This window comes from Trachurus japonicus, chromosome 4, assembly GCF_045865225.1.
Source record: "Trachurus japonicus isolate A0001 chromosome 4, Traja_1.0".
Classification (NCBI taxonomy): Eukaryota; Metazoa; Chordata; class Actinopteri; order Carangiformes; family Carangidae; genus Trachurus; species Trachurus japonicus.
Genome location: NC_140910.1, coordinates 24,492,376 through 24,507,802, shown reverse-complemented (window position 1 = coordinate 24,507,802; position 15,427 = coordinate 24,492,376). Strand labels below are relative to the sequence as shown.

The 15,427-nt window shown below is 42.3% G+C and overlaps 1 protein-coding gene across 1 annotated transcript in view; it reads left to right on the top strand.

Annotated features, from left to right (window-relative positions):
* cachd1 (cache domain containing 1) overlaps positions 1-15,427 on the top strand; it is an 83,445-nt gene that overhangs the window by 29,091 nt on the left and 38,927 nt on the right. Inside the window, exons 2-3 of the mRNA XM_085774880.1 lie at positions 3,062-3,124; positions 9,246-9,394. Of these exons, the coding sequence (XP_085631006.1) occupies positions 3,062-3,124; positions 9,246-9,394 (212 nt within the window). The remainder of the gene's footprint in view (positions 1-3,061; positions 3,125-9,245; positions 9,395-15,427) is intronic.

Genomic DNA, 15,427 nt, shown 5'->3' with positions numbered 1-15,427 from the left:
TGAAAGGTCTAATTACCCAGAAGAGAGTGTTGTGAAGAGATATGAACAACCAGTTGTGTCTTTCCCTGCCTGACTTTGTGTCAGTGTTTGTGTATGTTTCCCTTATTTAGAGCTCCAGTTTTTATTTGTCAATTATTTGATCAAAAGAAAAGTGATCATATATTTAAAAAAAAACAACCATTTAAGTCAGCTTTCAAGCACAATTTGCATTTACATTTCATCTTCACAGATTCACTTCTGACTTTATAATAATGGAAATATATTGTGACTGCTCACACCTAAGGATGAACATTTTTTATTGAGAGATGATGAAGCAGGTAGGATCCAGCAGGTTAATTGGTTGATGTAATCCCTTGTCGCAGCCCTGCCTTTAATACAAAGCCAAGAAACTATTTAGAAAATGAGGCAACCGGACTAACTCACGTTCCTCTGATCGGTGTTGTGCCTGAACGCGTTCAATGAATGACCGTTAATGAACTCGTTCATATTTTAGGCGAACGTGAACTGAACGTACTGTATTTCCGCTTGATAAACGTTATTGTGAACACGTTTTTGAATGGCTCTCACGGTATGACTCTGTTCAAGAGTGTGCCAGATTTCCATAGAGCCTTCCAGGTGAAAACCTAGCAAAAACACATCGTAAACATGCCTCAATATGTAGCGGCAAAACCACCCAATCTGGCAACAGCAGCCACCACAGTGTCGCACGCGTTGAAGCAACAATGGGGAAATGCCAGTATTCTGAGGGCTGTCCCCTCAATGCTAATGTAAACCATGGTTGGATAAGGATTCAAAATTGGATACAAAGATGAAATCTGACACATAGCCTAGTTTCAGGGTTACAGCTGATAAAATAATTGCTGTCTGTGGTTTTATATGGGCTGGGGCAATAATTTTGAAAAAGAATAGCTCGCAGCAACGTATTGAAAAGAAAAGAACTATGAACTAGTTAATTTTTGGAACCGAGAACTTTTTAATTATGAACTATGAACTGAACTAGTTCATTTTAAAATTTGTAAACTGAACTTTGAACTAGTTCATGTAGAAAGTGAACTTTCCCGAACACCGCCTCTGATGTTCAAGAAACCACAGTATCTTGAGAGATCTGCTCGTGTTGCTGTTGGACGGTGTGAAACTGAAGCTTTACTTTGTTTTGTAAGCTTTTGTAGAAATCCATTTAAAGGGTATAGGAATGTGTACTTATGGGGCAGGCAATAGTGGTCTGAAGTGAATCAGCTCCCGGGTGAGTTGGACGTGGTGCATTCTGGGTAATTGGTGTCCTCTGGAATGTGTCTCACAAAAGGTGCGGACAGGCAGCAGGAAACGGTTGTAGCGTGGAACCAGGCAATTTAAGGCTTTGTGAGCGGTGGGGCAGCTTACAGTGAACCACCTGCCTACCTGCTGCCTCAACACAAACATTAGTTTTACTGTGTTTGTAGCTGCCACATAGTGCTGCTGCCTGTGTTTTGGGAAGTGTGTGTGTGTGTGTTTTCTCTTATGTGTGTTAGAGAAAGAATATTTAGCTGATGGACCCCCAGAGACCATCTGAACAAATGCCTGTGTGTGTGTCTGAGCAGGTCCATATTCAAGCTGCTCTTAAAATCTTTTTTTTTTTGCTGCTCTCTGAGCGCTGAGGTCACACCAGGACTCATTTTCTCCATGCCTTAATGTACTGCTTCTCTGCCTCTTATTCACTTAACAATATAAATCAAGGACTATTAAAATGCTTCAGTCTGGAAGCTGAATGGGGGAAATTTACCATCACCTTGTGGTTCAGGCTCATGAAAACCATCATTTTGGGTTATGGCTGATCTCCAGACGTTAGACAGGTGACGCATTTTCCTCCCCAGCCTAGAAACTGATGGAAATGACAGGGCCATACTGTCTGGGTCTATGGGCGGGTTGTTTGGGAGATAAACAGGTTTATCATTCTCTCAGGAACAGTAATAAAATGTCTCTGCACCTGTCTGCATAGAGAAATTCATCAGAACTGTGAATGTCAACACTACTTAATGCAGCTAGAGCCAAAACAGTAACTAAGTAACAGTAACAGATTCAATGGGAGTTTATTTGATGTTAATTACCTGTATTGACACACCTGTATGTAAGACACCATCAACACTCACACAACACTGTTAACCTCCAAATACATCACATCACAAAGCAGTAATTTGCTTTGCACCCCATGTTTGTTTGGTTGTGATGTTGTAGATTTTATATGATTGATTGATGACTTGGTGGTTGAACTGTTTCTGCGTTTGACTTGTCGCAGCAGGAGAAGCTCAGGTTTAACTAATGACCTCTGGCGTGTGACTAATGTTTTTGTCACATTTTGATGTGCCAACAAGTCAGCGGGCCAAAGTACACAATGCCAGAGCCCTGACGGAAGAACACCTGCGCAGAGCGTAGCTACCATTAGTACTTTTATTATTAGAAACACTTATGCATGGCAACTAAGAATATCTGTCGCTTTGACGACTCATTAACATGTTTTTTAGTCGTCATGTTAATGTCTGGAAATTATTTACACTAAGCGGTGATCCGAGACTCTGGGTCCTACCACTCCAATCCAATAGGTACACAGGGGCCCTCCTTAATGCCCTGGCAACAGCAGTGCACTGTAATATGAGGGGCAATTAGGAGACACCTTTGCTGTTTGGCCCCAAATATTTGCCCCTCCAGGTGTATGTGTATAATTGGAAGTGGTGGTTGATGCGGTTCTGTGTTCTGGTATTGTGAAATGTGACTTGTGGGTGTTTTTATTGCAAATTTTAGTCTCTAGGTTATGAATAGTTACACCTCCACAATGAATGATCAAACTGTTGAGTACTGGTTGAGTAATAACAATGCAATAGTATATAAATGCCCCATTTATTGGCCAATTTTGTGGCTGATGTTTCAGCGTGTTAATAACAAAGCTCTCCGCTCAACAACGCCTGAAACAAAAAATTGACCTGTTTAAACCAGCACTCATTCTCTCAGGTGGTGGTTTTTCAGTTATTGCATCTACAGATCTCCACGTTCACTGTCTCTGCTTCGTTCTCTCTCTGTCTCCCCACAGAGGATTTTCAGCTCGTTTGTGTACACCGAGAAGACATCAAACGGAGAGACAGAAGTGCAGCAGGTGAGTAACAAAGGCTTCTACTTCCCCCTGTGTGTGTGTGTGTGTGTCTGTGTGTGTGTGTGTGTGTGTGTGTACTCTGTCTGGTTGTGCATGTATGCGGTGGCATGGATGGTGTCTGTTTGTGGTTTTGTAGGTTTCAATTCAGCCACAGTGAACACACACACACACTCACACACACTCTTGCCATCAGAGGAAAAATTGGGTTTATTAAAATTCTACGGCTGCTGCCTCATTGGCTTTGAAGTTCTGTTTTTCTACTCATCTGTGGTCTGTCTGTCTCCCTCTATCCCTTCGCTCATAATGTGAGTGCAGAGCTGCAGTTGGACAGAATAAGACAGTTTGAAGGAGAGAAATTGTATCTTTTTTGGAAACAAACATGGCAGCACAGCACCAGAGTCCAGAGATTAGTTGTAAACGACTCTGAATCACAAGTCAGAATTTATGTGTGGCATTCGAGTCCTAGATCGGAAAAATATGCAGGGAATTTCTGGCATCTGGTGTCTAAGTCAACCATGATTGTATGCAGGCATCGCATGGTGTGAGTGTGTCTGTGTATGTGTGTGTGGTTTCACTTTTGTGTCTGGGATATTGGAAGAATGACAGTAAACAACAGACTGGTAAACAGCCACCAGCAAGAACAGGCAGGTTGATGTTTTGTTTGCGTGTCTCCCGTGACCGTGTGCACCAGTTTATCCATCTGTGTCAGTGTATGTGTGTGAGAGAGAGAAACGTATATACTAATACCCTTTCTCACCTTTCGACTATTTACTATTCCTGAAGCAGCTTAAATTGCCCTTGAAGTGTTGCTGATTCTTGTTCTCTACTGAAAGATAGCTTTCACAGAGCTGGTAGTGTTTACAGGCCACAGAGTGACACTCATCCTGATCATCATAACCTGTTGTGCAAGTCTAAGATAGTGGGCCAACTCTTACAAATAATTCCTTTCTCAGGAACCTCAGCTACAATATTCAGTCGGAGGTTTTCAATAGCGGTCACATGGACTTGGTGTATTTTAATAAGCCCCAGTCCCAGTGCAGCGCTGACTTCATTCATTCTGGATCCGTGCTGGAGGAGTTTAACTATTTTATATCCACAGGCAGCTCATAGACTGCCTATACATTCTGCCCGTAACCCTACTGAGGCGGCTGCCAACTAATTCAGATGACAGCTCTGGCAGAGATGACTTGCTTGTTCTCTCTGGGCAGACGGGGGCTGTGTCCCTGAGCCAAGGCAAGGCTCAATTAGGAGGAGTATCTGCAGAGGAAGAGAGGGCCGCGACCGAGCGAGGGAGATGAGCCAAGGAGCTACGGAGAGGAGCCACCGGCTTCTCGGATGAGTTTCTCCTCTGGAAATTCATTATTCAGTCAGACACGCAGACATCTCAGCTCTCAGTAATGACTGGAGCCTTCCCTCTCTCTGTCTGTCTTTGACTCTGTTCCTGACTGTTTTATGAATGCATTCTGCCTGTTGCACTCACTGATATGTGCTGTCAGAGTGGATCTCGTGAATTAAAACTGCTGCTCGCATGTCAGTTGTTACATTGGTTCATGGTTCACCAAGGGGGCAGTTGTCGGTCTGAGAAGTGAAGCTCACTTCCGCGTTCAAAAAACTGCAATCCCCTCTAATTCCTCTGGGGGCTGGTGTCAGAAGGGAGCATTCCCCATAGACCCCCATGTTAAAATCACTGACTTTACATCCTCAGTAAACATGTTAAAAGCCTGGTGTCAGAACGTTTTTTCCTCTCAATCGATAGTTTCTACCCCCGCACACACTCTGAGGGGGGTGAATTTTTTTTTAACTTTGCCGTTTTACTGTTATAAGGTTAAGACTCTGGCCAATTAGGGCGCGGAAACGTTGAGTGACAGGTCCGAGCAGCTCCGTGGACAGCTGCTTCGAGGCCAGTGGGCGGGTTCTCGGCCGGTAAATCCAACATGGCGCTGTTCAGGCCGCCATGTTGGAATCACAAAAACGACTCCCCAAAACCAATGGGTGACGTCACGGACGCTACGTCCATTCTTTTTACAGTCTATGTGGTTCACATGCGCACAACAAAATCGTTTTAACAGGACATTGAGGTGTTTTTATTGTTTCCCCCTGTGTGAAGAACCAAAATCATAAATAATACATTTTATCAAGCTTTATTTCTCTAATATAATCCATCAAAATGTCATGATTGGACCCCAAGACTAAATGATTCAAGACATTCCCACCATGATGAGGATTATTAGGATTTAAAATTGACAGATTGCGTAAAGATGGTGTTTATAAGATGATGCAGAAAATAAAACAAAAACTATTGACAGACTTGAAACTAAATGGTACATACTTGAAAAAAAACCATATAGGCTACTATCTTGTAGGTGCTGTATTTTGGAGAAACAATGCTTAAAACAGTCTATTGGACAAAGAAAGGCAGTGAGATTAGAAGTGAATCTCTGTATTGCAGCTGTGACTTGGGTAGATTCTTCCTTCATGAAGTGACATTTAAGAAATGGAAGGAAAAGGGCAGCAAGAAATTGTTCTATTCAAGTCAAAAATGAGATTTTGAAAATTTCACCATGTTCCCCTCCTGATAAGTGTCCGTCAGCTGCAGTTAGTTCTACAGTATACTGAGAAAATCAAGTAGAGATGCTATCCTTCATTGATATTTAGGATATGGTGGCACAAACAGGTCTTCATGTCAGTTCCTCTTGTTAGTATGGAAACTAAGATCATGAAAACAATCTATGTAAATTTCATATAAGATTGGTGTGCATGATGTGCATTGCGTTCATGCTTTGACTGTGGTGCCTCCTCCATTGTAAACTGACAGTGTTTTCCAAACAGACCCGTAGGCAGGAGGAGGCATTTCTATTTGTGGGTTGAACCATTTTTTGTTCTTTTATCAAATCATGTTAAATATTTACATCAGCATCTGTACGGTGAACAAAGCCTACAGTGTAAAAGCTCAACGGACCATTTGAAGCATCATTGGAAGCACCGGTTGAGATGTGCTAATTCAATAACAAAATCAGTTCATCCAAGGGGAAGAAGCAAAACGTGTACAGACCGGTTTCTACCATGTCAGAGCTCCTGAAGTCTGCAGAACAGGCCCATGTGTCCGTTCCTCACTCGTTTCCTGCATTGACTTCAACCCTAACTGTCCAAAGTAATACTCACAAAAAACAACTCTGCCAGTGGCTGTGGTTGCAAACCTTTAAAACCCAACCAGCACCAATTCCACCCGCTCCAGCTCTGTGGCTCAACCAACCCCACATGGTGCTGAAAACCCTCCAAACTGGTTGGATGGGTCAAGGAGCAGAGAGAGGTGCTCCGTGTGTCGAAGAGTGTGGTTAATCTGAGGACAGGTTGGCGTTGGCTGCGCGGCGGCAGACCGTAACCCAAGCTTTAACTTGCATGGTTTAAAGTTTCTGGTTTCTTTTAAGTCACTGTTAAAAGTTTTGAGTCCTACTTTCTCCCTCTGTGTGACTCTCCCTCCCCCCAGCTATGGAAACACTGCTCGGCTGAACACTGGCCCTTTTTCCTCTTTTTTTTAATACAAAGTCCACTGCAGCTAATTGCCATGCTGCCGTGCGTGGACAGTACTGTGTGTGGGGGTGTACAAAGTTTGTGTGTTTTAAGTCCGTGTGTAAAAGTGCATATGTTAGTGTCTCGGTGTGTGTGTGTGTGTGTGTGTTCCTTGTGGTGGAGTAGCAGTAATTGTGGGGTGTGCCTCAGGCCTCTGTTAAACCCCTAATAGGAATAGCGGGCGACTGATTAGGTGTACAAGCGGTCAGTGGGTCGCGGTACATTTCCCTGTTCCTGGCTTGAATCACAGCTCTTTTTACAGACACCAGTAATTATGGGATGTGAACAAAGGGGGTCCAGTTACTGTGGAAATAAGCCTTTTTTGGCATTCAACGAGGCTGAGTAGGTAACTTAAAATGGTTTTTGCAAAGTATTCAGGCCACAGCCATGAGAAATCTCCTCCAGTTTTTGTTAATTTTTAATCTGAGAAAGAATTTACATATGTATGAAAACACTTTGAATTCAAACCATGTGCTTCCATTTTATTTAATCATTCATTTGAGTAGCCACCCTACCTTTGGAGTTACCCACAAAGAGAATTGTATTTTCAAAGAAAAAGGTGTTGATGCAAAACTGTCACTAAACTGTCACTGCAGAAAAAGGAAATATGACTAGTTTTGTTAATTTTTGAGGTCTTTCTATACAGAATTGTTTGTTTTTTTGCCTGTAATCTACCAGGTGTTAGGTCAGATGCTATAGTGGTTGACAGGTTAAATAACTAGAATCAAATACTCAGTTCTACTGAGTATGCATCCAGCTGCAGACACTAGGATACATAGCCATTTCTTTCATTTATACTCTGCTTTGAGGATGTGTCTCGCACAGTAGATCATTGTCTGCCTTGTCTGTGCTGCTAAAGATGAACTGTAGAGGTTGGGGAAGAGGCAGACTTCCTCACACATCCTGCTCTTTAAACTGCCCGTCCATGTTTGTTTTCCAGCCCACGCACTATTCCCTTCCCTGGAGTAGTGACATAACAATTTGAAGGATATGTTCGCACCAGAGCCTCACGTAGACCGGCTGATGACAAAATTTAGGAGGGACACACACACACACACACACACACACGCACACACTGAAAACTTATTGAAAACTACATAATATACACATGCCAAGAAACTGTCTTGAGACCTAAGAGACCTGTTGTCTTGATAAACAGGGGGAGCATGTTGGATGTGTAATCTGGAACTAGTCCAGTCAGTGTTTTTTTTCCAGACCCGGGACAAACGCTTGACGTCAGTCCTGGTTAGTGAGAATTAGAAAGTGGCGTCTTACTGGGCTACATGACCAAGAGGAATGATGGTGATTAGTTCTTTAACAGACCTTGAGTAAAACAATGGAAGAACAGCTCAAATACATGTGATGTCTCAGATTGAGTGGAAGTTCCTCACGCTCCATCCCAACATCCCTTTTAAGGCATTATGGCAAAAAAAAAAAAAAAAAGCGAGAACAGGGCTCTGTTGTGAAGAGCTGCTGGTGCGCTGGTTATTAATGTCCCCCAGGGGGCTGCTACGGCGCTGGTTATTAGTTTCCCCAAGAGAAGCTGGAGCTGCGTTTTGAAAGAGCTCTGTGAGATGTGTGCTCAACCAGAACCTAGCCCTTCAGAGGAAGAAAGACAAAGCATAATGTATGCATGTTGAGGGGCTTGCATTAAGGGTCCCAGTAAACACAGCTGAATTAGCCATCCAGTCTTTGTTTAGCAGCTCCTTGCTTTCTGGTTTCCAAGCCTCTTGAAGGCGAATCCCACTCTAAAACAACCACTCTACCCCACTAGAGACCTCTAAGAACCTTTTATGTGACATCTCTCCCTTTTTTTATATAAAATTAAATGTGCAAGATGACCACCAAAATAAATGTGCCACACAAGAGAGAAAAAGAATCCAGTGCATTTTTATAAGAGCCGTGCGATGCAACTGGTTTCCACTATTTGCTCCAGCTCCCCAACTTTCACATCTGGCTGGAACTGTGTTGTGTTTTCGGGGAGGATTTTCTTATTAAATGATGAAGGGTTTGCTGTGTGGAAGTGGAGAGCAGCTAATGTCCTCCAGCCTCACACATCCATCATACTGCTCTGTTTTTAGCAGTGATGGATTTCACACTTAGTGAAGCCTGAGGTCTTGGCATCTTTGATGTTGTTTAGCATCACTTCTGAATATTAACTTAAGAACTGACTGCGTTCCTTCACATGGACACGTGTCTATGTAACAGTGTCCAGTAGCACCTTTAAACCAGAGTTACTAGATTCATGTTTCTCTCACCATATTCTGCTACAGTGGAAAAACAGCCGCCTTGGTGAAAAATAATGATGTGGGCTGAGGTTTGTAGAGTTAAATCCTGGCAATTCTGCCAATACCAGATGAGAAGTGTTTGAACAGTCTTATTTAAGTATCAGTAGTATCTCTCTCTGCATTTGTGTGTGTGTGTGTGTATGTGCATACTTGTGAGAGTGACGATGTTCCATACAGCCTGGAAAGTAAAAGTTTTCTTAGTCGGTTTTGCAGATGTAAAACTGTAATCATGGTCTAATTAACATGTCTGTGTTTACATTCTGCAGTTGGCCAAGAAGATTCGGGAGAAGTTTAATCGCTACCTGGATGTGGTGAACAGGAACAAACAGGTGGTGGAAGCCTCGTACACGGCCCACCTCACCTCTCCGCTCACTGCAATACAGGACTGCTGCTCCATACCGGCATCTATGATGGAGTGAGTAACTTCCTTTAACACACTCACACACTTACACACACACACTTATTCTTTCTGTGCACAAAAAAATCTCTGCAGGAATTTCATTCTCTGTGTGCAAACCCGCCTCCCACTGTTAGCACCTGCACTCAGCTCTCTATACATTGCTTTATTCTCCAGCTACACACGCAAACCCCCGCCTCTCCCTTGTTTAAACATGTTTTGATAATCCTTGGATTAGTTATAACTGTGTTTCAATCCCATCATTCATGGCCTTGAGCAGTGTGGCGTGTCCTCCTGCTTGGCACTGCTTTTAAAATAATTTCAGAACCTATTTGATGATTAGTGGTTTGTGCCAGTTGTTGCTTTGCTGCAGTGTAGATCAACAATAATAAGTTTTATGGGGCTTGGAGGCCCTGGAAGGCAGGGGCCTGGGTTTTCATAGGTAATGAAGTTTTTGAAAGCCTGGGGATTACAGGGCCGTGTTGGCATCAACGCACACTCACTATATTTTCACATTCCATCATAAAATTGCAAAACTTTCAAACCTTTTGCATCACAAATGCCAGTGCTATTAATGATGCAAAATTCAATTTCCAGATGATTACCATTGTACTTGGTGAAGGGGGTGCCGTCTGTCTATTCTTTTTTATGAAACTGGGTGTGAGACTTAATGTGTCAGATTTAAATCCTGTGCAGAGAAAATTGCCCCAGTCTGCAGTGTAAACTTAGCTTTTCAGCCAATCACCAACTCCAGCAGGCAAAAACACAGTTCAAAGCTGAGCTCAGAGAGAGAGAGGGAGAGAGAAAGAGAGAGAGAGAGCTGCTTTCAGTTCTAATCTACAGAGCGGCAGCTGTCTCTACCCCTCATCCCCTCTCTCCATTTCTGTCTATCTCCTTCCCCTTTATCAGCCGATGTAACCTGTCATTGCTCTCTGAAGTTTTTGCACTGCAGACTTCACAGGCTGCAAGGTCACCTGTGCAGAGGGGTGGGAGGGTGGGGGCTGTCTGGCTGAGGGCCACTGGCCACCTGTAGCCAAACCGTGCACACAACATGCCGCGCATGCTGTGGATTCAACACTTGTTCGCATGCAAACATGCTGTATATTAACGTCTCTATTTGTTGCACACAGTCTAAAACCATCAATGCACAGTTTTCAAAGACAGTCAGAGGCAGAAATTGCAGAGAAAATGATTATATAAGGGGGTGGGTAGGGAGGATGGAATGATGCAGAGGGAGTCACATGGCTGGTGGTGGTGGGGTTGGACATACCAAACTGAAGCTGCATTTGATAGATCCCCAAACTTCAAAGGCTCTTCCTCAAGGGGGGGAAAAAGCAGAGCTCTCTTGCTTTCATATTTTGGGTTTATGTAGGATCGTGAGATACTTTCAGGAGCTGTATGTAGAATAATTTAGCTCTCCCCTCATGTGCACTCTGCACTGGGGAAGCAGCCTAAGATATCTCTGTTTTCTAAGTTTGTCCAAATGTTGCAATAGTGCCTTACCATTGAAAATAAGTTCTGAAAACTTCCCTAGTGTGTATCTGAGAAAATCTTGTTGTTTATCTATAAAAGAATACATTTCCAAACTGAAAGAAATAGTTAATCTCTCAAGAAAATAAGACGATTTATTCTCTTGCAGTGAATTGGATGAGGAGAATTGTTAATATCTTGATGGTTGATAATGTTGCTGGAGTCAACAGATGCTTAGCTTAGATAATCATACGGACCCAAAACAGGGGGAATAAGCTAATGCTATACCCAAAGATACCACATTCACAAATAAACGTCTTGTTCAGAGCTTGAGCCAGGAGGCTCTTAGCTCAGCATGGATGCTTATAGTCTGGCACTTTACAGCTGATTAATAATTGAGAGAGTCCAGATGGTTACTTACAAACTTTTAAGGTGCTGGCGAATGTAATAACTTTGAAATAATATTAGAAATTTGAAGAATTCATATTTCAAATCTTTATGCTAAGCTAGTTGCCTCCTTGCTTTAGCCTTCATCGTGGCTAATGAGAGTGGTATCAATCCTGTCATCCTAACTTTTAGCAAGACAAATGAACAAATTCTCCAAAGTGTTGAACTATTAGTTCTACAACAACAAAAAATATATCATGTGTCAAAAAATCCAGTGCGTTTGTAGTTTGAATCAGGGCGGTAGGCTACTTTATCCCTCTGTAGTCCACTTCAGAGTGCCCTTCATTAGTCTCAGGCATCAGCTGCTTCTGGGGGTCTCAGTTAGGTCAGCCAGTTTAAAGGCGGATCAGGTGATTCACAGGGTGTCCATGTCTGTTAGCCATCAGGCTAGCGGGCTATCATTTCGCCGAGAGGCCACAGAGGGCAGTGCTTAGCGTGCAGTGGTATGCTTTAATCATTGCTCGGTCTCAACAACAGGCCGCCCCTGAAAATAGAAAAAGTATGTAACTCGTGGAGTTGGCGTCCGTGCACGAGCGTCTGTATGTTTGTATTTTTAACATGCAATTTCAAGGTGCTCATTTCAACAGTTCCACTGATATGCAGTTGTAAAAGTGAGAAGTGTGCTTGGGAGCAGGCCAGATGGCATTTGATGGTCTCGTTTCACCGGCGGCTCATGAAGAGATAAGCTGTGAGAGGACTGTGCTAGAAAAATGCTGCTCACATGATCCTGAGCAGTTCTTTTAGGCGGAAAGCTAAACATCTATCTCGCAAAAGAACAAGAAGAGAAAGGTAGAGGGAGACAAGATATGACACAAAAAGTATTGGTGAATATAAATAAAAATTCTGTGGTGATGATGCTGCTGGATAAAAAGTGAAGTCACCAAAGTCGCCACAATTCACATCAATGTTTGCTCCAAATTTCATGACAACCCAACCAGTTGTTGTGGAGATTTTTCTCAAAACTACCCTCATGTCTGTTTCAGCACCACTTCCATAACAACTTCTGACAGATGCTGATGCATCCTCATGATTTTATTTTCCAATATCATGAGTATGAAATATGTAACTTCTATGTTTTGGAAGAACTTTTTTTCAATTGCTAACTGTTTTGTTTTTAAGTTTCTGACCATGCAGAAACCTCCTACTTCACACCAAACAGTGTAGAAGTTGTTATTACTGATTTTTGTAGCCTATCCAGCTGGTTTTGTTTCAGCAGCCTTTGGAAAACTTTACACAATTTCCCATCCATCAAATGCAGGTCTCTCAACTAAAGATACTAAAGTCTGCACATGTTGAGCTGCAAACTTGTCTGTGGTGTGTTCTCGCAGTTCAAATCAATATTCCCTTCACATGAACATGGCTCCAACGATCACAGCATTCCTATACTACAGCATGTAGTAATATCATATACGAAGGATGATGTTGCACCAAGAACTGCAGTACCTTCGCTCATAAATTAAACATAGAGATTAAACACACCATAGTGCTCATTCCCAGCTCCTGTTTCTGACGAAGAATTCTCACTATCTGAGCTGCAGGCAGATTTACAGTCTAGATCAAGAGTATATGTAGCAGCAGTGAACAGCTACTCCGACTCCGTGCTACAGATCAAGCTGATCTCCTGGTAAAGATATCGTCATCGTCAGCGTGATGAAGATTCCTCTGTTTAAATATTGGAGGAAGAGATGGCAACAGGTGTACATGCTGAGCCAGTATCAGAACCTTTCTCTCTCTCTCTTTCCCCTCACATGCCTCTGTTAATGTCACCCTGTTCCTCTTTCACTCCCCTCTTTTTTTTTTTGTTCCACTCTCCTTGCCTCCCTGAAACTTTTCCCTTCCTTCCATGCTTATACAATCGTTTATTCTTCCTCCCATACTCTGATATACTCCCTTATTCTCCCCAGTCTTTCCCGTCCCTTTTTTAAACCATGACTTCCACCTTGGTTGATGTTCAAGGACAGATTAAGCAGTGAGAGATCTGGGTCTCCTCTCTCTGGCCCGACTCACCAGTCAAACTTGAATCTGCAGAATCTCAGTAATCATTTAACATCCATATCAAAAGAATAAACTCCCAAGCATCATGAAAAGTCAGAAATGCATTAATCTTTTAAAAAAAAAAATGAATGAAATGAATAATGATGAATGAGAATGTCTATGATCTAAATGCATTATTAGTTAAACAATAGGATTTCTACTACTAATAAAGATGTCTTATGGTGCTTATAAACAGCAGAGCATACATTTCAATATGATTGGGGTATAAAAAACATACAATTTCATACAAAGTTCCCTAAAGACTGTTCAGGGTAAAAGTATATTAGAAGTGCACAGCTCTAGCAATGGCAAGAGAGCTGAACCATATACCCGTTTGTATACAGTGCAATTCAGTTCAGCGATTTTACAGTGAAAAATCGTCCTTCTTCTGTCTTGACTTGGATTGTATGAATTTAAAATGCACTGTTAATATTTTCTCCATTTGAGAGGCTGCAGCAGAGATGAAGAAGTTGAAAACACTCATTTTAATATAAGTCCACGTGAAAGGCCAGAATCGAGCGTTTGATCCTGCGTTTCCCTTCGTTTGAGTGGACTTCTCGCTTTAAGCCCCAGACGCCCTCTGAAGAGCAGCTGGACACCAGACAGGCTTCCAAAATCCACTCTGCATATTGATATAACAATGAAATCTGTTTGGATAGAGCCAGGTATATGAGAGGCCTCCTTTAAGCACTCTTCATCCTCCAGCTAGCATGTTGCCGGCGTCACTGCTGCTATTCACCGAGGGATTGCAAACACATTAGAAATGGTATTACTCTTGACGTTGGAGCTCGCACAACAGCAAGCCTCTTCAAGGTAATTGTACTCACTGGGCTTTTTGAATGGCGTGTGATTGCCTCCTTTGTGGATATACATGGTTCCTGCAGCAGGGGTGCAGCTTAATATAATAGATTTTATATAAACAGTGAATGCCTGGTGCTGAACATGACAGGTGCTGCCTTATTTAGAGGTGTCTGCCTATTTTCACTCTGTGCAATAAGACACAGGACTCCATGTCGTTTCTCTAGTTTCTGAACCTAAAGATTTGTATTTTCCAAAATTGGAAAAAAAAAAACCAAACATTTTTTCCTCTAGCAAAAGACCACCTGTGGTTTCTTAGATTGGATACACTGCACGCATTTGTTCTTCTTTTGTGGTTAAAAGCAGAGAAAAATGTCAATTTTAAGTCAATATTCAAAGAAAGATGAATAAATTTGAGTTTGAATGTTCCTTAAAAGACAGTCACAGGTCTTGCGCTTGCTGTTGAATTGTCTTCAGGACCATTTTTAATTACTCCCCTTCTGGGAAATATGGTAATACAGCAAGCATTCCTACAATACATTATTAATATGCACATTCAATGGAGGAATTATTTAAAGCGTCACACATTGCGTTTATAACATTCATGGATAAGTAAATAAGACAGTTTTTGTCAATAGAATTATTTTTAATTTTTAAATCGAATCCAGTTTGTATTGGTGCTAGTTGTGTGTGTGGCGAGTCCAGTCTTTTTTTGCAAAGCAGATTTTTCTGCCCTCATTAAGATGCCTGATCAGAATAGAAGCCCTCCCCCCTCTCTCACTCTCTCTCTCTTTCTCGCTTTCTCTCCCTCCCTCTCTCTTTCTTTCTCATATGTTTTTTGATGTGGAATTCAAAGTGCCTGCAAATGTATTTTTTATCTGGCACACATTTTGCTGAGCGTCCTGCCCAGCCCTTCTATGCAAAGTGGGTTGAAGGAGAATAGTAATGACTTTGGCCTTATGGGGCTCTAAACGAGTGAAGTTCAAACGCAGCCTGTACATCACAGCAACTGTCAATCAAAACGGGCGAGTGCCAGGTCTGCAAGCAGAGGGAGCCAAAAGAGGGTGTAGAGAGAGAGAGAGTGTGTGTGTGTGTGTGTGTGTGTGTGTGTGGTTTTGTCTTAATATATTTGTGGGGTCCGAAAACCAGGAACCTTCTGTATTTTTGAGGTCTGATGGCTCTGTGGCGACCAAAATACCAGACGTGGAAATGGCCATTTGGTTGAGGTAAAGGGGATAGGGACAGAATTATGTCAGTGACGCCTCACCACAGAGATAGGTGTGCAATGTGTGTGTGTGTGTG